The following is a 22,483-nucleotide window of genomic DNA, read 5'->3' on the forward strand; positions in this document are numbered from 1 at the left end:
TCTTTTTGGCTTAGGTTTGTTCCAAGAAAACATCGAAGGGCGGAGCTTGTGTTCCAAGTTGGTGTTAATAGATACAAACTCAAGAAAGAGTGTTTTGTTTATTTTAAATAAGACAAATGTTTGTTTTTGTAAATAATTTTGTGATTAAAACAAGGATTATCTAGAAATTATCCTTGACCAAGTAACGTAATGCTAATTTAGAATTTTAGAACATATTCAACTACAGTGTGCTGGAGCTGAAACTATGTTAACCAGGACATTTTGTGGAACACACTATTTACATCGTATGTTTAAGAATTGTTTAATGCAGTCTACCAATTAGACCACGAAACTTGTACAAGCAAACAAAAGTTGTAATACTACTATGATAAACGTGACTATTCAAATACGTAAAAATGTTCCTAGCTGTATGTTAATGTGTGTGAATATATATGCACACACAAGGGTGTCAATGGATAGAAAGTAATATTTTCATTTTTTTAAAAAAATAAGAATTTCATTAAAATTTTAGTATCTGCGAAACGTCTGAAATTCCTTTATTTTCTTCTTTTTCACATTGGTACTTAGGTATTCTGCATTGCTAAGGATTCTTGAAGGTGGCATTTCGTTTTTTTCACGAAAATAATTTCAATTTTCCACTTATCGAGTAATTATTGTTCGTTCGTTTTTTTGGTTGAGTTACACACAATATGGCGTGCAAATCTTGACTAGCGTTGTCTATGATCAGTGGGTGTGCAGTGTTTCCAACCTTCTTCACAGAAACATACATACTTTCGTGTTACTGATTTTGTAATTTTTCTCCGGGTTCGAAAACCCCATGAACCATGCATGTAGCCCCACAAACCATGCACGGCAAGGTTAGGTTAGGTTAGGCAAACATAGTTAACATTGTCATCTTCAAAATTGTCATGTTCTTGGAAAACAACGATGTGGTTGGAAACACTGACTGGGGGTTACATCATTGAACGCACACAACATTTGGTCCATGTAGTGGAACGACATAGAGGCAACAGCTTTCGTGCATTGGAGAGACATTAATCTTCAAAAATACGTGATTTACCGGCGAAATAAATTATGCGATTGGGAAGAAACACTTCCACGACCTTTCAAAAGTGTACAGAAGGTCAGTTCGGTAAGTACTTTCTCCTGTAAAATTGAAGAAATACGTTTCACGGATACTAAAATTTTACCAGAATTTCTGAAATTGAGGTTTTCCATGCCCTTTCACCAAGGGGCTACTGAAAAAGAGACTAATAATTAAATAAATATGTTTGGATTATACCACAAGTGACGAAATGTACTCTATGTAAATGCTTCAATCATATTTGCAGTGGATATCTCTATTCCCGTAATTTTCACATGGTACACATTTTTCGTCGATCCTGCACTCGATAACAAATAACCTTAAAAAATCTACCTTTAATAATGAATCATATAGACTATCCTAGAAGTATGTATGTATGACTCAGACAGGTGGATGGGCAGTTGTGTAGAGATTGCAAAGAAAGTTATTGTTTATAGTTTCTTTCGCCATTGCATTGTTCATCTAAAGGATGGTTTGATATATAATGGGGTGTCGCGGCGCGGCAGCTTAATCGTTAGGGCATGTGACTACCATGCGAGAGACCTGGGTTTGAACCCTGGTGGGGAGAACCGGGATTTCTTCCACCTGTTCAAGATGCTCCGGCACCCACCCACCATCGTATAAAGTGGGTACCTTACCACAATAGTCAATAAATTATGTTCAGTAGAAGTAGTTTATGTTAATTGGTATCAGTTCTAGGGCTTACTTGTACCTAACACTTATTTCAGTACCAATGCACGAGGATAAAAGTTTTATAGATTAGATAAGATTTATTTCGGTAGGACTTGAGATGACCGGACCTCTCTCCGATTTTCTTCATATTTGACATAATCATTAATTGAGGCCTCCTAATCACGAATCTGAAGTTAAAATTTGTCGGAAACGTCTAGAAATTGTGAACCATTGATGCTAGCCTCACGAACCATTTGCACGTGGGTAGATTAGTTTCGGTTAGGTTAGGCAAACATAGTTAAAATTTCGTGTTGTGGTAGTATCAGGATCTAGAAATTGCAAATAATTGCGAACCATTGACGCTAGCCTCATTAACCATTGGTGCATGGTTAGGTTAGGCAAACATAGTTAAAATTTGGTGTCGTGGTAGTATCAGAAATATATATATTTGCTTGTGAAACAAAAAATTTCGAGAAAATCGACGGTTTTCATTCCGAAAACTAACGCCTTATTTTCGCTTATTTTGCAATTTCTAGATGTTTCCGACAAATTTTAACTTCAGATTCGTGATTAGGAGGCCTCAATTAGTGAGTATGCCAAATATGAAGAAAATCGGAGAGGGGTCCGGTCATCTCAAGTTGTTGATTTATTTCATCCATTAATCACATGTTTTGAATTTACATGCTACGATATGAGACATGTCAATTTGTGTTCACATTACAGTATACTAATACAATGATAATAATAGGGTTTAGCTTTACTTAAACTTAAGGTATGCATTGTTAACCTGTGTAGAAAACACATCATTGTATAATCATACAACCTGATGAAAGCTGAAGACATTCTTTTATTTGTATTTTGGGGGGAGGAGGAAGAGGCAAATTCTCAGTTCAAGATGTGTGAGAAAACGAGGACAATATTTCAAGTTTTGAAATAAGTATGAATTAATATTTCAAGTTTGTAGGATATATATATGGATTGCTTCAAACTTAAAGGTAAATGGTAATTGTTGCTAAAATTTGTTTAAAAAATCAGATGGCAGAACTAAAGTTTGGGTGCTGGAATTGTGTGAACTAATTAAATCTTACCAATGTAAGATATTTCTTAAAATTTGAAATATATTATATGCATGTAAAGCATCACAAAAGTTGGGAAATACTAAGGCACTGTAATCTTCTAACCTGCCTAATCTAATCTAATAAGAATTTTTGAAGGGCAATAAAATTACACAAAAAAAAGAAATGGAATATGAAAAGCAACTGATTTTAATTCTTCTTACCTGCAAAAGGCATTTGTACTTTAAGAGGCAAATAAAATACAGAACTGCTCATAAAGCTAGATATTTTAGATGGCAGAACTACTCCATTCCGTAGGCAACACTTGATAAATACTACGAGGGTTGTTCAATAAATTTAAGTTTGCTATAACTTTTTTATTGAGTAGGGCCTCCCCGATGGCACAGTGGTAGCATCGTCGCCTTGTAATCAAGGGGTCCCGGGTTCGATACCCGGTGGAGGCACAAGTGGTTCGGATCCCACTTTAAACTGTAGGTCCAGTCCCGATTAGCCTTACTGTGCATAAAGTGGACTTAAAACAACATATCAATCAATCAATCAATTTTTTATTGAGTAAGGGAAGTTTATGATTTTACATTGAAATGAAAGTTTGGAATGTCTGCTCTCAGATGTTGCTCTCTGTTTCAAGTACTGCCACAGACGTTGGAGCAGTAGCTTGACAAATGTCGTACTATGTTGACATACTGTTGAAGCAGCATGCTGTAATTGAATTTCTGACTGCAGAAGATGTTGCACCATCGGATGCATGCCATATATGGGGGAGCATGTGTTGATGTTAGCACAGTCAGGATATGGGTGCGGACTGTACAAACAGTCAAAACAGCTACGGCCACTTTGAAAGATAAGCAATGTAGTGGATGCCCTGTCTGCATTCACTCGAGAGATGGTGGCATGTGTTGATGAACTGATTCATGGTAATCACCCCATTAAACAGGGAAATTGTAGACATTATGGACATATCGCTTGGAATAGAGAATAACATCATCAACGATGAACGTGGGTTCAAATGAGTGTGTTCCAGGTGGGCCCCTCATCAGCTGACAAAGACATGAAACACAACCAACCACATGCAAATGTGTCAGCAAAATTTGGAGCATTATGAGGTGGAGAGAGATGACAATCTGTGTCGTATTGTCACCGCTGATGAGACATGGGCTTTGCATCCAAGGAAGGGGTTGTCATGGAGGTGCATCATTGGTGTCATTAACAGCCAACCCATTTTTCTCTGACGGCATGCATAAACTAGTGCACCGATGGCGGAAGTGTATTGATGCTTTTGGGGACCACATCGAAAAGTTGTTACCCTTTAAAACAGGACATTCCAAACTTTCATTTGAATGTAACATCATAAACTTCCCTCATTCAATAATAAAGTTATAGCCCAGGAGGCAAAACTTATTGAACAACCCTCGTACTACTTGTAAGACACTTACATGAGACGGAGAAATAGTTCTTTAAGAAACACACTGTAAATATTTATTATGCCTCTGTGGCATATGCATGTATGCATTCATATAATGTAGAGCGAAACACACGCATAATGACTAGATTAGTAGTCAGAAGTTAGGCCAAATTCTCTGTTTGTGCACAAAGGCTGTGGGAGCAGCATTTATAAAGGGGCCAGAAAGAAAAGAGCCTTCATGCATCTTCCCTTCCATCCATTCAGCTGAGGGCACTCCCTACCCCCAACTCATTGACATACTACACACTAACAAGCCACAATGTAATGATTTAAAGTTGTATTAGTTTCAGTGTTCTTTACTTTCAGATTCTAAATACTCTCAGTTGGTTCTTAAGTTTCGGAAACAGTGTGTTCATGCAGAGGGCAGATCAGAGGATAACTTTTGTAAATATGACTTTTCTGCAGCACACATTCCAACAACAGCATTTCAGAAGTTAATGCTCACTGCCGGGTCTGCAACCCTTAGTCTGTTCAATCCAGCAAGAGGAGGTTTGTTGTCTTTCTAATTATTCAAGTAGTAAATTGTGCAATGTAGTTAATCATTGTAAAATATAACACATCATAACTTACCTTGATATGAACTGCTTTTGTTTGATTGTTTGAATTAGTTACTGTCACTTAATTGTATTATTAGGTTAACCTCAGCCAGCATCAGATGGTCAACACATGATGGGAAGAAAATTATAGCATCCATGACCTCTGTTAATGGCACATTAACCAGGAGTGATTCATGAAAATCACAATTGCCTGCTGCAAGTTTCTTCATATTATCTCTATTTTTATAATCCATTATGAATACATGGCAATTAGTACAGTCTCTGAGGTAGAAAGGTAACATTTTCAGATTCATGGTACATTCATCCATCCCTAGTTTGTTAGTTTCATTTTTTGTTGTTAAGAATTTGTGTTTAGAAATAGTATTTATTCATAAGGTTTAGGAGCATAGAGACATATATTTACTAAATTACAGGGATGTCACAATTAGTCTAAAGAGGCAGAGAAGCAACATAAAATAAGAAAACAAACCCATACTAAGTGTAAGATGGTTAGTGAGATAACATATTGAGAGAATGAATGGTGAAATCCTCTGTTTGTGTATAATTCTAGGCATATTTGGTAAAGTATTGAATTGAAACTGAAAATGTTAAAGCAAGTGCAAAAAACAATAAAGATTTATTTTGCAGGAGAGACCAAACCTATGGCTGCCCATCTAATTTAATTCTCTTTCTTGAATGCCAATATGCTTAGGGTACCTTTACATTACCATAAACGACTGTCCAAGTAGACTGGTTTGTCTTCAGGGAAGTAATGGAGCAATTCCTACTCCAAAGTTTAGTTTCTAAGTTCCCTTAAAGGGCCAAAAAAAAAAATTGTAGACTTTTGCAGTTCACAAAACTGATGCAATCACACTATGTATAGGAGTAACTTGGTGGAAGACAAGGGGATACTTGCCCCCCCCCCCCCTTCCTATTTCGCAAACAAGTTTTCAGATTTATTAGAATTTAAATGTAGTACAATTTTTAATCTTCAGCAACCTGAGGTTCATGTTTTGCCCCTCCAAAAATACACTCCAAGTTACTCTGCTGCTTGAATGCATGTTTCGTAGACAGCTTTATATCTGATAAAAGGTGTAAATTCACACTGTAAAAGAAAAATCCTTCCAGAATTTGAAGTAGGGAAAGAAAAATATAGCAAATTTTCTCTTTGTACTTACTAAAGATTTTGTGAAAATTATGCATAATTTCAAACAAGAACTTTTTTTTACCAAGTTACTGTCTATCTTTCAGACATGATAGCTACCTTAGGTGAAACAACAGGCCACAGAGCATTACCGTACATAAAAGAGAAAATGGAATCAAGTAGTGAAGGCTCAGAAATATTGCAGTAAGTGTGTATACTTGTTTGTATCTCATTTTTTACACGTCAGAATAACTGAACATACATTAATATAAGTTTGCTGTTTTTCTGTTTAGTTCGCCTTATCTACAATGTAAGAATAACTGTGGATGGCAAATTACTACATTATGTAGCATTCTAAAACTAAACAGCATGCATGTAAGTAAATCACAAATTGAGATTTTGAGACGTTGATGTAATTTTGCCTGAAAGGATCTTTGTATCCAAAAAACTAGATTTAAATGAGATGAAAATATAAATGAAACAGATATAAATAAGAATTGGGAGCACATACGTAATGCAATAGAATCAGCAGCTAAAGAAAGTATAGGATACCATAAACCAAGAAAAAGTAAGCCATGGTTTGATAATGAATGTCATAATCTAATAGAAGTAAGGAATCAGGCTAGACTTAGGTGGTTAAATAACTCTGATGATACAAATCTAAGCAATTATAATAGAATAAAGCGAGAAGTTAACTGCACGTTTAGAAGTAAAAAAAAGATTACTTGAAAAGCAAAATTAACGAAATTGAAACAAACAGCAAAAACAAAAATATCAGAGAATTATATAAAGGTGTAAATGAATTTAGAAAGGGGTGGCAACCTAAAGTAAACTTGATAAGAGATAAAGACGGTGATTTTCTAGCTGACCCAAGCGATATTCTAAATAGATGGAAGAACTACTTTAATGACCTTTTAAATGTTCATGTAGGAGATAAATCAGAAGTAAATGAAGTACAGACAGCAGAACCTTTAGTTCCAGAACCTAACTTGACTGAAGTTAAAGATGCTATTAAAAGGCTAAAGAATAACAAAGCACCTGGCATTGATTTAATACCAGCTGAGTTAATTAAATATAGTGGAAATTCGTTAATATGTCAAATTCATAAATTAATTTGTTTAATATGTAATAAAGAAGAAATCCCTCAACAGTGGAGAGAATCCATAATTGTTCCTGTTTAAAAAAGGTGATAAAATGAACTGCAATAATTACCGTGGAATTTCTCTACTCTCAACAACATATAAAATATTATCTAACATTATTTTAACAAGACTAACCCCATATGCTAATGAAATTATAGGTGATTATCAATGTGGATTTAAACGTAACAGATACACTTGAAAAAAAGTGGGAATATAATCAAAATGTCCATCAGCTATTCATTGATTTCAAAACAGCATATGATTCAGTCAAAAGAGATAAATGATATAATATATTAGTCGAGTTTGGAATACCTAAGAAGCTTGTTAGTATGATAAAAGCATGCACCAGTGAAACAGAAAGTAAAATTCGTGTGGGTATTAATGTGTCTGACAAATTTACAATTCATGATGGGTTAAAACAAGGAGATGCATTATCTCCATTGCTCTTTAATTTTGCCTTAGAATATGCTGTTAGGAAGGTAAAAGAAACTAACGGAGGATTAAAATTAAATGGTATGACTCAGTTAGCATATGCAGATGATGTAGACTTATTAGGGGATGATATAAATACAATTAAGAATAATGCTAAAATATTTTTCAAAACTGCTAAAGAGATAGGTTTGGAAGTTAACAAAGATAAAACTAAATATATGCTTACAGGCCGGAACCAAGTGTTAGGTAATAATCAAAATCTAATTATTGATAACAACTCGTTTGAACCAGTTTCCAAATTCAAATACTTTTAGTAATATTAACAAATGAAAATTATATTAAAGAGGAAATAAAAAGTAAGCTTAATTCAGGAAATGCATGTTACTTCTCTCTTCATAAACTTTTGTCTTCTCGTTAAATATCTAAGAAATTAAAAGTTAAAATATACAAAACAGTAAATTTGCCTGTAGTATTATATGGGTGTAAAACTTGGTCCCTTACATTGAAAGAACATAAATTTAGAGTATTTGAAAATAAGATCCTTAGGAAAATCTTTGGACCTAAAAGGGATGAGGAGACAGGTGAGTGGAGAAGGTTACATAATTTAGAACTACATAATATGTATTCATGTCCAGATAATATTAGAATAATTAAATCAAGAAGACTTAGGTGGGCAGGCCATGTGGCACAAATAGGAGAGGAAAGAGGAGTTCACAGGATTCTTGTTGGGAAACCTCATGGTAAGAGACCTGAAGGAAGGCCAAGACGAAGATGGAGGGACAACGTTGAGATGGACCTAAAGGAAATCGGTAGAGATGGAAAAGAGTATATAGATCTTGCTCAAGATAGGGACAAGATGGAAGGCCTGTGTTGCTGCAGCCATGAACTTTCGGGTTTAAGAAGGCTAGATAGTTAGTTAGTTAGTATCCAAAAAAGTAATGGTAGTAAATCTCAGGTTGCACTAAAGCCCCATTAGCAGAAGGTAGCTATGATATACTAAATTTTAATTTATGGTGCAAAGGATGTATGATCACTTTTATATTGCCATGATTGGAATTTTTTTCAGATCCACTTACACAAGTCGCTATTTGTAGTGTCTGAACAGTAAATAAATGGGACAGTAGATATTTTTGTAACAAGTGTAAAACAAAAGAACGACGGTAAACACAAATAAGAGGAAAGTGATGCAAATAGGAAGAACGGAAGAGGTAATAGAAAGAATACACATAATATGAAGAGGTAATAGAAGGAATACACATATTATGAAGAGGTAATAGAAGGAATACACATAATATGAAGAGGTAATAGAAGGAATACACATAATATGAAGAGGAAATAGAAGGAATACACATAATATGAAGAGGTAATATAGGGTGTTCCATAAAGAACGCCGGATTTGAAAGGGACGCCATATTTTTTTTTGTTTGGTTTGCAGCATTGTTTGTACGATTGTTGTTATTGAGGTTTTGTGTTGAGAAGCATTTCAGTTGTTCTACTGTTTGTGTGTGTTGTTAACGCCATGTAAAAGTACAGTAAGGAACAGCGAGTTTTGATTGTCAAAACGCACTACAAGAATGGTGGAAGTTTCTCGGTGACTGTTCGGAAACTTCGTACGATCTGAGAACCCAAAGAGTGATTCAGGAAAAGGAAATGCATCCTCAGAGAGTTACGGTTTGGTGTGGGATTTGGAGTGGGGGTTTGATTGGCTCTTACTTTTTTGAAGACGAAGAAAGAAATGCTCTGACAGTGAATGGAATTCGTTACCGTGAAATGCTAACTGATTTCCTTTGGCCTAGTTTGGATCAAATGAACATCGAAAATGTATGGTTCCATCTTTGGTTGCCACATTTCAGGAGAAACAATCAATCTGCTGCGTGAGAAGTTCCCGGACAGAATAATCTCGTCGCGAGGAGACCAAACCTTCCCACCTCGATCCCGTGACTTGACACCATGTGACTTTTTCTTGTGGGGGGTACACCAAGTCACAAGTTTACCAGAACAAACCCCGAAATTTGTTGGAACTTAAGCAAGAAATTCGACGTGTCCTCAACACACTTGATGAGGAAATGTGTGATCGGATCATGGTGAATTTCATGGACCGAGTGATTGCGTGTAGGGCTAGTAGGGGGTGGGGGGGTCATATGTCCGATATTGTTTTCCGTGTTTAAACCTTAATATCTCCTGAAGAGAATGGTATGTGTTTTGTGCTTTTTTTTCAAAAATAAATTTCATTTATAGCAACTTCAAATCCGGCGTTCTTTATGGATCACCCTTTAGAAGGAATACACATAATATGAAGAGGTAATAGAAGGAATACACATAATATGAAGTGGTAATAGAAATAATACACATAACATGCGATGGAATAGAACTGGAGCAGACAGAAAAATACGAATATCTGGAAACAATCATAAATCAGACAGGAAGAATATAAGAGGAAGTGATGAATAAAGTAAGGAAATCTAACAACACGTACTGCCAATTAAGCCAGACCATTTTCGGAAAAAATGAAATAGATGCCAAAACTAAACTACAAGTGTATAAGTCAGTAGTGGAACCAATTTTACTATTCAGAAGTGAAAGCTGGCCAGTAAGAGGAAAACAAGTAAGATAAATAACGAGAGTAGAGATGAAATGCTTCCATAGAATAGTTGGTAAAACAAGAAGAGATAGAGTACGGAATGAAACAATCAGAGAAGAATTAAATCGGAAGCCAATAGAAGAGAAACTGGTACAAAGACAACTAAAATGGTTCCATTCTAGTTGTAATTGGCAGCATGTATAATCTCGTTGGTCATGCGAATCCTTATCTTTGAAAGTAAATAATGTAAATTTATTTTACGTAAGTAAATTTTTCTGCAAGTAGATGCTGACTTACCAGTGGATCTATACATATGGGCACAGCAACAATCAAATTAATCATGACACACCTTAAAGCTAAGGTATCAATACAAATATGAATCTCCGGAACATTATCCAAGATACAGTATGTTCCCAAAGTTTCAAATTAAATTATTTCACCTACCATGACATGCTGCTGCGTTTCAACATGTAAGGGGTTAACCCAACACATATAGCTACTTCATTTTTTCATTTATTAGTTTACAGAGTGGTGGAAAAGTTTGGAGACTTGTTTTTTTTTAAATATTTCAACTTTTCCAAAACTTTTTTATACTAGTAATAAGAACAAAAAGAAATAAAAATTACAATAAGTGCTCAAGAGTTGCTTCCTTGCATGGCATTCAAGTCCAGGTGAATTTGAAGGCCAAATGCCCTTGCCCCACAAACTCTTCACACATTGCAATTGTTGATCGAGCTGAATGCACTGGAATCCTTCCTCTTTCAGGAATTGACACTGGTTTTCACAGTTGTTTACAATTACACATACTCCACGATGAAAATCTTTGCATCAGTAGAGAACTTTTTGAAGATGGTCACCAGCGACCAACAGAAGCAAATGGCTTAATTTGTTCAACCACTTTTGTTTCTATTTAATACATGAGGAAGAGAACGCGGTCACACTTTTTAGTCTAACATTAATGAGGAATTAAAAAAAAGCGAATATTAAGAAAAAACAAATAACATGAGAAAAATAGCTCAAAACAAGACTGAACTTTTTCGCCACCCTGTATATTTGCATTACTGATATATTTAACATACAGAGCACATCTGAATAATTACAGTTGTGTTTATAAAGAAGTGCAAACAAAAAGTTATATATTTTCTGATATTCTTTTAAATAATATCATATATGGCCAAAAAAAAAAACAGCCTGTGTCACCCTGATGAGCAACTAAGGCTTTACTTGTCTTAGTTTTCTTAGCCTTATACTGAAGGATATATGTGTAATGCAAGAATCTGTGCCATTAGAAAGTATAACAACAAACACCACTTCAAATAATATTACTACCAACAGGCTTGTTTTGACTAGAAATACCTGTTTCAATTATAGATGAGAAGTAGAGGCATGGTAGTAGACATTGCTAGTACGTCACCTCCATATCCTCAACAACAATCAAGATATAACAATAATTTCAGGATTGTTAGATTTTATCTATCAGTGTGAGTGGCAACTTTTCACATACATTTAAATATAGCAATATTTGAAATTTATGTTTTAAGTCCATTTTATGCACAGATAGGCTAAACGAACTGGACCTACAGTTTAAAGTGGGATCCGAACCACTGTGCAATATGCCTCTAGCAAATGTAACATTATTGACAATATTCATTGTACAACTGCCTTTTTTGTTTTTTGTTAAATTTATCCCATTGTTATGACTGTAACATTGATCAAACTAAGAATAAATGTCTGATGAAGGAAGTGTTTTTTTTTTCAAAACGTTACATCAAAAAATGTGTTTAAATGCTTCTAATAATGGTAAACTGCAAGAGGAATAATTCTACAAATCAAGAAATACATACATTCAAGAAGCAAGGAAGTTTCTATCAACTATCCATAAATATTATTAAATGTTCAAAAATATTTTACAAATATGGAGTTTTTATATGCTTAATTCTAGATATTATTAATGCTTCAACTGTGGAAGTAATATTCAGTAAGATTTTGTATATTTGAATATTTAGATGAAAATATCGAGTCTTACATGTATGTAGCATGCATAACAATATCAGTGCAAAATCTGTGGCAGAATCAATCTAATGTCCATGACACAATTCAAAATATTTTAAGAGCAATTTATTGGAAAAAAAAAACAACTTATAATTCCAATTCATCAATCTTCATGGAAAAGCTTTGCATGAATAAAGAAACTCTTTCTTTGGTCTTGGACTTTAGATGAAGACTGCAGAGACAACTTCATAAATGATGTAAGATGTGTGACACCACATTTGATTTCTAAAAAAATATTATCTCATGAACAACCTTGATGTCTTTCAAGTTCACTACCATGTGCCATTTAAAAATTGTTCTCTGAGAAAAAGTGAAATGCAATACTGGAATGGTTCCATTGCAATCTATCCACTCTTCAGAGAAGTTCTCATGCAAATAGCAAGTTACAAATTAGACTTTATGGTCACCTAATACCTGATCATCATGCTATTGTAAAATATTATCAATAAATATTATACTTGAGAGCTTTAATTATCATAATTTAATGTGTTTTTTTAAAAAATTGTAACCAACTTTTATTTGCACTATATTGTAAATGGGGATTTCTAATAATATTTCTAATACAATTTCTTTGTTGCATTTTGTTCTTGCTTGTAATGTGTGTTTCTTCTCAAACAGGAGGCGGCCTCGTATCAATTCTAGGACAGTGGACTTGGATGGATTGCAGAAGTTACCCCAAGGGACAGTTGGGAGAGAGTACATTAACTTCCTTGAAAAAAATGTAAGTGCTAGAAAATATTAATTGAAGCCATGTCTTAAATTTTATGATGCACATGCATGCAGAGAAAACATGTCTTACTTTCCAGACTTGGAAAAAAAATTCACATCATATGATTTGTGGAATTTAAACAAGTAATTTTAGAAACTAATCCACTGTTTTGTGTTAACATAATTTCCTCTTATCTTTCCGGAGATATTATTATATTTTGTATTGTAAACAAAGCTTTTATTGTCTTCCAGAAAGTGACGCCTGATTCCCGACCTCTAGTTCAGTTTGTTGATGACCCTGACTTGGCTTACGTCATGCAACGATACCGTGAAGTCCATGACTTATTTCACACGATTCTGTACATGCCAACCAACATGCTAGGTATGTGTATTTGTTGAAGTGGGTTGATTGTTCCCTCCCTCCCTCCCTCTCCTGAGATTTCAACGAGAGAAACCTTAGCCTTGTTTTCAAATGAAATGTCAGACTTTGTGTAACATGTGATTATTACTTCCTAGCAGTGCTAGATGTAAAGCATCCCCTACAGCTAGGATAATTATTTACATAAGCATACCCTCACCTGCTTCATTGTATAAATGTTGAATCATAGAAGCATCCTCTCTATCCCTAAACTTGCCAAGCATCCCCACACCAAGGAATTTCCACCTTGAGCACTCCTTTCTAATATTGAAATAAGAGTTCATTTGTTATAAGCAAAAACTCTAAACTTCCAGCACAACAGACCTACAGAGCCAACAAGGGTTTTATCACTTGTTTTCCACTTTATTCTCTAGGGGAAGTTACCGTCAAGTGGGTTGAAGGAATTCAGACCAGACTACCTATGTGTATAGGAGGAGCTGTATTTGGATCTATTAGGCTCGCTCCAAAGTAAGTAAAATTCTTTCAGACTTATTTTGTAAACATGAGCGTCAATATCTCTGGGTTATTGTAGGGACATAATGTATAATACACCAGTACACATATAACTAACTAATTCTCTAGCCTTCTTAAACCAGAAGGTTTATGGCTGCAGCAACACAAACCTTCCTCTGTCCTTTCCTGGTCAAGATCAATCCATTCTTTTCCATCCTTACCGATTTTCTTTAGATCCACCTCAAAGTTACCTCTCCATGTTCGCATTGGCCATGCACCATCAGGTTTCCCAACAAGAATCCTGTAAACTCTTCTTTCATCTCCCATTTGTGCCACATGGCTTGTCCACCTAAGTCTTATCAATACACACATAAACAATACATTTTTCCAGATTATTGGAGAAATGCATCTCCCCTGCCTCCTTCGCCTCCTGCTAATAATACTCATGTTTGTCAACTATTCATGTTGATCTCTCTTCATAAATGTTTAATTATTCAAGACATACATGTAATACATTGCTCGATATGTAGTGCTTCAGTATTCCCTCCTGTGTGTTCAGTGTACATCATGAAGTGAAAGGAATATACAGGGTTATTCAGAAAGAACTCTCTGGTTTCATAATTTAATTGTGGGGTAAGTTATGGAACACATCGCCTTACGTCCATAAGTTTGTATTCGAAGAATCTCGCACACTGCTGGTTCCACACTTCACTGCTGTGAGCATGAAATGCAACATAGCAGCATCTTGAGAGGAGAAGGCATCCTGTGTCTTGCAATTTCCTGAAATAAAGTCTGATACGGCCGTACTACGACAATAGAGGATGAAATTTCAGATAGAGCCACCAACAGAAAAAAAGCATTCATAAGTTGTATATGTATCTATGGGTTGTCTGTCCATAGGAAAATCCAGTGGCCAATCATCAGTGTCTAACGAGACTGTGGACTGGGTCCACAAAGCTTTTCAATCAAACCCACAGAAATCAACAAACAGGGCAAGTTGAGAGTTTTGACTGCCACAAAGAACTGTCTGGACAATTGTCCAAGAGCATATGAAGCCACACTTCTTGCAATTTCTGCAAGCACTGACTCCTGAAGATTACATCCAGCAGACTGCATTTTGCAGCAAATCTCACTGATATCTCTCGTGTCACGCAATGAAATCACATAACAGTTGGGCTGAAAAGTTCGTAGGCTGACTCGTAGATGGCGTTACTAGAATTAAATCCATGTGATTTTTACTTAGTACTAACCTTCAAAAGATACGTGTATAAATTTCACATCTGCCAGATAATTAGTTCGTGAGATATAGCATTGTGAGTGAAGCAGCTTTTGTTATTGTGAAAAAATGGATAAAAAAGAATTTTGTGTGTTAATAAAGCATTGCTTTTTGGCGAAAAAAAATACTGTTGAAGCCAAGGCTTGGCTTGATAAACATTATTCGGACTCTGCACCAGGAAAATCAACCGTTGAGAAGTGGTTTGCTAAATTTAAACGAGGCGAAATGAGCATCGAAGACGATGCACGCAGTGGACGCCCCAAAGAGGCTGTTACCGACGAAAACATCAAAAAAGTCCACAAAATAATTTTAAATGATCGTAAAGTGAAGTTGATCGAGATAGCTGAGATTATTACATAGCGTTGTTGGAGCGTTTAAAGGATGAAATCACTTTGAAGAAGAAAAAAGTGCTGTTTCATCAAGACAATGCACCATGTCACAAATCAATGAAAACGATTGCAAAATTATATGAATTAGACTACGAATTGCTTCCCCATCCACCATATTCTCCAGATCTGGCCCCAAGTGACTTTTTCCTGTTTGCAGACCTTAAAAGAATGCTCGCTGGAAAGAAATTTAGCACTGATGAAGAGGTAATCGCCGAAACTGAGGCCTATTTTGAGGCTAAAGAGAAATCGTACTATAAAAATGGCATCGAAAAATTGTATGACCACTATAATCGTTGTATCGCCCTCAAAGGCAACTATATTGAATAATAAAATCGAATTTTGTCAAAAAAATATTTTTTACTATGTTAGCCTACGAACTTTTCAGCCCAACTGTTAGAGCATCTCTATCTGTCTCAAATAAAAAGCTTTTTTTTTTTTTACACATGTACCTTACATGTTATGTTAGTATTAGTGTGCAATAAACATAATAATTTTTTTGAAACCAGGGAGTCCTTTTTTAATAACCCTGTACTTTAATTAATGTACTCCCTCTGTCCCATAATTATTGTCCGGTACACTTTTGTTTGTTGTCCCAAAATACTTGTCCAATATTCAAACTATGACACTTGTGTATACAGAAGAAAATGAAACATGCGATGAGTCATACAATGTTATTACTCAAGGATCAGTACAAATTGGCCGATCAAGTATCCAAAAGAACATAAATAAAAGGTTACCATTTTGGAATACCGGACTATAATTATGGGACAGAGGGAGAATCATTTTCTTTCATTCCTTCCAGTAGAACAAAGTGTCTGTGTTTATGTAGGGTTCATATTGAAATTTGTAATTTAGTTATAACTTTTTAAATCACAATGCCTGTACAGAGAATGTAATATAGTCTTGCTGTGAACATGCTGTTCCTTGCCCTGCCTAAAAGGAAAACTCCTAACCAGGTCTCCAAAAGTCGTTCATTTTAGCAAGGTGCAAGAGTAACATGCATTTCTCAGTTCTGTGGCTGCAGATATGCTTGTGGTAAAAGTATTTTCATTCTGTGCACTCTCGCCTGATATATGTGACAAATCTAGGTACATGATAAACACATTGATGTTCAAGATATGTACACAAAAAGTTTCTAAATTTGGTACTAAAGAAACCTAGGAAATCACGATACAAAATGATGTAACCAATATACCAATTAACATCGGTGTTAAACAGAAGTATGGAGAATGCAACATGGGTGCTTCAAGATAAAATGGTAAACATTATAAGGAGTACTTCGAGAACTTTACCAATGCACAGTGATCCAGAATGCCAAAAAAGTTGGCAAAAATCGTAATTTTTACTTTTTGGTAAGGGAATAAAACACAAACAGTTTTCTAACAACTAAATGGGACATAAAATGCCAAATAAATTTCTCTCTAAATTGATCATTTGATGTTTTTTGGTCGCAAAATGGCGGTTCGTGAAAATGGAATTTTCACACTATATTTTGTATTATTTTTTTCGTCGGAAAATATAATTGTGCTAGGTAGACTCACAGCTTCTCACTAATGCACAGAAAAAATAACATAAATTTGAATTAAAATATAAAAGTTATCTTTAGTTAACATATCTTTCGTTGCTTTTTCCCCGCGATGATTTCTAAAGCAAAGGACACTTTTAAAGTATTCTGAAACTGGCACGGGGAAAAAAGTTTTGCTACTTTTGGTTAATTTAGCTTATTTGTGAAAGCGTGCTCCGAGGTTAATGGGTCATCTGGCAACCTTGCACCAAATGTGAACATGTGTGTGGGCGCTGCGAAATGAGAGTTCCCCGATTTTGTTATCAGCTGATGCTAAATACATATAGCAGTTGTGTACAGTGATTTATTCACACACCCCCAATTTATGGTCATTTTAGCACTAAATGGACCTTTACACCCTCCTAAATTTGAACTTACACGCCCCCTCTCCTTGGTGTAATGCGACTGAAGTTTTGGTGTCTGACTAATTAACCTGGCATGGCAGAACTCCCGCTCTTCGCTAGGATGCAAGGAACTGAGCTGGGTGGATATCACCCAAAAACAAAATTACTTCGTTAAGTCCGAATTATAATTGTTACAAAGCATTTGAATAACACTACCTTCACTGATTAAACTAATTTTACTAATTTTGAACATTTTTATTGTATTGATAAAAATGAGAAAAAATGAAAATGTTGAAATACCAAACTGAAATGTATGAGCACACATTGCAAATTACACAGGCAGTGTTTCTACAGGCCTGCAAGTGTTATGATGAAGTCTCAAAGCTGATTCAATGTCGCAATAATGAGAAGGGTTCACTGGAATGGTACTGAGAAATTGGAAATGACTAAAATGTAAATTTCAAAACTGCCGGGGTAATTTTTACTCATAACTCTTTACGAGTTAAAGGTGGTCACAAAAATGTCCTTCGTGAAAAATCTGGGAAGTTAGGAATGGTCAAATTAAGCATTTGTTTCATTCGTTAGATTCTATAAATAATTGAAATATCAATATCTTCTATGATAGTGTTAAGAAGAATAGTGTTGATGTGTCGCAGTTCTGCAGCAAAGTATTTTAAAGATGTCGCCAAATTGAAGATGAATTTCTTTAAAAATAATTTCAGTTGGCTTGAAAAGAATGAGGTGTTTGTACTTGCTTGTTCTTGTACTCTACACACTCTGAAAAGTAGTGTCAGTTTTGAATAAAGAAGCAAGAGAAATAAAAAGCGATAAACTGAAGAACTTCACCTGCCAGGAACTCACATTCGCAACCAAAAGGAGAAGGCATCGGAAATAGTGAATAAATATTATTTAATGCCTTAAAAGTTATTAAATTATCGTGAAAGTGATTTGATAAGAAGTCTTGATTTCCTGGCGTTGAACATTTACTGTGCATAAATGAATTTTAACAATACTTTTCATTATTATTATTATTATCATCATCATCATTTTTATTATTATTTGATCATTTCTGGGAATGTATTTCAGTCTTCTTGTGTGTTGCTTAGTGGTACTGTACTTCCAAGTGTTTATTTAAAATATGCCATAAATTATACTCATTTGTATAAATATCTTAATTATCAATCTTGCGTCAAGTCTGTAGACCCAAAGTGTAAATTTTTCCCTAAAGTTGCTAATCTTACACATTTGTATTGATTTAGAGGTCCAGATTTTTGCCTATTTTTTCGGCATTGTGGTTCGCTGTGGAATGTGTTGAACCACAAGGGTAAAATTAATTGACTTTATTTGGCAAATGAATTACAATGAAGATTTATATATTGTACCAAAAGTACAAAATAAATCTTTTCTCATGCTAAATTATTTTGATGAAATCTAAAATTCACAATTATGGAATTAAAAGTATGTGATACAAGAAATCTTTTGCGATCAGTGGTATGCCCAAGGGAGTGGGGTTGATTGAGTCATATCCCTCCTTGGTTAACATTCCTCTAAATTGAATGCAGGAAAAGATGGCAAAATATATAACTGACTAATCCTCCATCCCTATAAAAATCCTTGGCATACTACTGAATATGACATGTATTTTGTTATTGGAGCGAAGTTATGTAAATCGATTTTTATAACCTACAATCTGTTGAAAGTTGTAACGTCATGAAATACCTCATACACAATGGTTTACAAATTTGATATTAAATAGTATTACTAAAAGAAAGGCAACAAGAAACTGAGTTTCGTGGAAGGTTGTTGAAATTAAAAAACTAGGAATTTGAGAGTTTTTTCATGTGTCCTTTGGGCATTGTGCCACTTGGAAGGCATGCCCACGTGGCAGCTGGAACCATGCTGCTTGCCTGTGATATCAGATGTGCATGTCCACTCAACTCAAGCACATAGCATATCTGGTAGTTTTCCAAGCTGAGGTTTTAAGAAGTTCCTTTTGATAAACACACTGCGGAAGAACACTGCAATAGTGCTAAGTCTGATCAACAACATATTATCAAGAGGAGATACATGTAGTCAGAATGTGGTCTGTCGGCCATGAATATCAATATTTTCTTTCACACGGGTTGATGTGTCATGAAGAAGCACTTATATTTGCTTCTGTGTTGTTTCCTACAGTGATAAGTGTTCAGTGTTGATAAATATTAGCGTTGTTATAATGCCACAACATAAGTATCCAGTGGCGGTGATTGGGTTCAAAAACCGGGGGGCAAGTTGCCTAAACTGGGGGGGGGGGGGCAAGGACAGTTTATTTCCCTTTGTAGATAAGGTTTAGCATATTTCTGGGTCAAAAATTGCAAAAAGGTGGGGGCAACTGTCCCCCTCATCGCTGCCATTGTAAGTACCCTTTAGAACAATGAATTTTTGTTGATCGAGGTTGTGTTTCAAGTCCACTTTATGCACAATAACGCTAATCAGGACTGACTGGACCTACAGTTTAAGGTGGGATCCGAACCACTGTGTGCCTCCACCAGGTATCGAACCTGGGACCTCCTGACTATAAGGTGATGACTAGAAAGATTTTAAAGGGAAAAATTATTTGCCAAAAAAAAAAAGGAAATGAAAAAGACTATAGTTTATTCTTGCACTCAACTAAAAATATTTTTTTAAATGAAAGCACAATATATACCATTTATACATAAAAAGGAATACATTAAATTTCATATAAAGTAAAGTAAAAAATGCAAGAAATCTTGCATGAAATCTTCCTTCAAATAACTTACCGCATTCCATAGCTTGCTACCACTTTTACCTGGCTTCGCCATTTTACTGACACTCAATATTGTTGTCACCGTCACACAGTAAAGTTAAAACTATTCTAAATAAACTTCACAACAAAAGTCTTAAAAAATCGCTGCAACATGCTCTTAACACTCATGGAGGGAAGGTAAGGCAGAAGGTGCTTGTTCTTTCTTTCCTGTAAGCTGCACCAAATAAGACAATTGTCGAATGTTTTGTTTAGGGAAAATACAGTCGTACAAAATATTTGATATCTTGTCAATAAAGGGAAAAAAGGGAATGTAGGCTGAAAAACTAGTCAATAAAGGGACCAGGGAGGAAAATGTTTTTTAAACAGTGAATGTGGGCTGAAAAAGGGAAAATCAAAACCATGTGATCTTGTTGGTTTAAGATAATTATCAACACTATTGTTATTTATTCCATGATCCATGTTGTAAAATAAAAAAAGGAATCCCTTTAAAATCCTGTCTCTAGCGATGACGTTACCACTATGCCATCGGGGAAGCCCCAAAGAATTTCTGAACAATTCTTTTGTGAAAACAAATTGTTACAGAACTTGTGAAAAATGTGTGGTGATACAAAGGAAACATCACCAACATCATCTGCAACAAAAGTATGTGTGACTACTTGTAATTGTGAGCTAATTTAATTAAAAATAAATTATGTGCTCGAGTTTAGAGGTTGCACATGTCATTTTGCTGGCAATCAGTGTGGTTCTGCCCACTATATGTACATGCATTCAAGCGGTACAATGTCTGCATAAAGGCACAAGTTGTGTAATTTCTCAAGGTGACAGAAAACTATAGAGCAACCAAAAGGAAAAAAAACCTTGGCAGCTTTCCCTTCTGCCACTCTCCCCCTTCCCTTCTCGCGGGATTACAGTGCACAGGAGTTGCGGGTCTGCGCAGGTTTCTTTGCTTGTGGTTACACTATAAGATTAATTAAAAATATATCACATCAGTACTTTTATCACCAGGTATCAAAATCATAATGCACCTGTTTTATTTCATTCCAGGCAACGCAAAGCATATGTCAAAAATAACCTACCTTGGGCAATTCAAACTGGTTTTAACGCAGACTTTTTAATGAATATTTATTTTGAAAAACGATGGGAGCAGTCCATGGCAGATTTGCATCAAGAGTTTAATATTGTTCCATTGAAAGTAGATAATACAATGAACCAACCTCAAAGGAAGTCATGATAATTGCATCTTCTGTAGAATGTGTTATAGATTCTCTGCTTGTGTTATTATGCAAGTATTGTAATTAACTTATTTATAAATGATCTTACAATACATGCTATTGTAGTGATGCTATTGAAATGATATTGTGATGAAATCTTTAAAATGCTACTTGTTACTTTGAATAAAGTGGTAATTTCATAAATTGCTCAACCTAATGTGACAAATCAAATGCTACAGAATTATCAGTGGAGGAAACCCACTGTACAACAGACAGGCAAATTACCATTAAATATAGTAATTGCACTACTACAAAAGCACTGACATTATTGACAAATGGTATACCAGGGTGTCTACCTGTCAAAAAAAATCAAAAAATTATACCTGTAGTAGTTTTTTTTTTTTATATACAGTATAGTGAATTTACAATGTTAAATACATACATGTACTTGAATTTGGTAAAATTGAATATTTGGAAATCTAAAATTGTATTGATTTCTGGTTGATATTTGTTCACTTTGTTTCTTCAGAATTTTATTCTTGTATGTGTGAAGCTCTTAATTTCCAACTCTACCTAAGTATAATTAAATTATTAATAATAAATGTTAAGAAATAGGGAGGGTGGGGAAGGTCAAGAAAAAGTCAAGAATTTTGGTAGACATGCTGTATAAGAAAATAGGGCAATGGTGGAATTGAAGGTGGACCGTGACAGCCTCATAATATTGCCTTCAAAAGTTCTGAATTCACGTCCAAATATAAATAATGACATACAAATTGAAAAAGCCTTTTGAGGTCAAAAAAGATACAGCAGGCAAAGATAATGGGTAACCAACATGTTTACAAATTGTTGGTTGTGAAATGCAGTGCTGCATATTTCTGCTGAGAAAATGCAAAACTGGTAGTGGGATCGATTTTAAAAAAATCCCAATTTTCTTCCTGTAAAATGAAGGTGCATGGTTTATTTGAGTAAATATGGTCATGCAAACTGACAACCTCGGCAAGTGAAAATCACTCAACAGCCATTTCAAATTGATCTAATGTGTTACTTTAATAATAAAAAAAACAGTAAATAAAATTACCAAAGTTTAATTAATTCAGTATTTATATACATTATTATACACTTTTATTTCAAAAGTGGTGAAAGCAATGGATAGAAACTATCCACCGTGAAGA

At 34.9% G+C, this 22,483-nt stretch overlaps 1 protein-coding gene across 3 annotated transcripts; it reads left to right on the forward strand.

The window, feature by feature from the left end:
- Positions 1-21: 21 nt before the first annotated feature.
- On the forward strand, positions 22-22,481 carry Coq4 (Coenzyme Q4). 3 transcript variants are annotated; one of them, XM_083135816.1, is made up of 7 exons: positions 22-284; positions 4,601-4,783; positions 6,082-6,178; positions 12,800-12,902; positions 13,142-13,271; positions 13,682-13,775; positions 21,145-22,481. In XM_083135816.1, the coding sequence occupies exons 1-7, from the start codon at positions 245-247 to the stop codon at positions 21,329-21,331; spliced, it is 834 nt and encodes a 277-aa protein (XP_082991942.1). In that variant the 5' UTR covers positions 22-244; the 3' UTR covers positions 21,332-22,481. The 3 variants fall into 3 exon arrangements, with proteins under 3 accessions (XP_082991942.1, XP_082991944.1, XP_082991943.1); XM_083135818.1 differs by having other exon boundaries at positions 25-181; XM_083135817.1 differs by lacking the exon at positions 22-284 and adding an exon at positions 321-462.
- Positions 22,482-22,483: the final 2 nt, after the last annotated feature.

Source organism: Lepisma saccharinum, chromosome 14, assembly GCF_977018435.1.
Source record: "Lepisma saccharinum chromosome 14, izLepSacc3.1, whole genome shotgun sequence".
NCBI classification, from domain to species: domain Eukaryota; kingdom Metazoa; phylum Arthropoda; class Insecta; order Zygentoma; family Lepismatidae; genus Lepisma; species Lepisma saccharinum.

Coding starts and splice junctions, on each gene's coding strand:
- Coq4 (XM_083135816.1), top strand. CDS start 245: ATGTTAACCAGGACATTTTGTGGAACACACTATTTACATC. Junction 12,903..13,141: donor TTAACTTCCTTGAAAAAAAT/GTAAGTGCTAGA, acceptor ATTGTCTTCCAG/AAAGTGACGCCTGATTCCCG. Junction 13,776..21,144: donor TCTATTAGGCTCGCTCCAAA/GTAAGTAAAATT, acceptor ATTTCATTCCAG/GCAACGCAAAGCATATGTCA.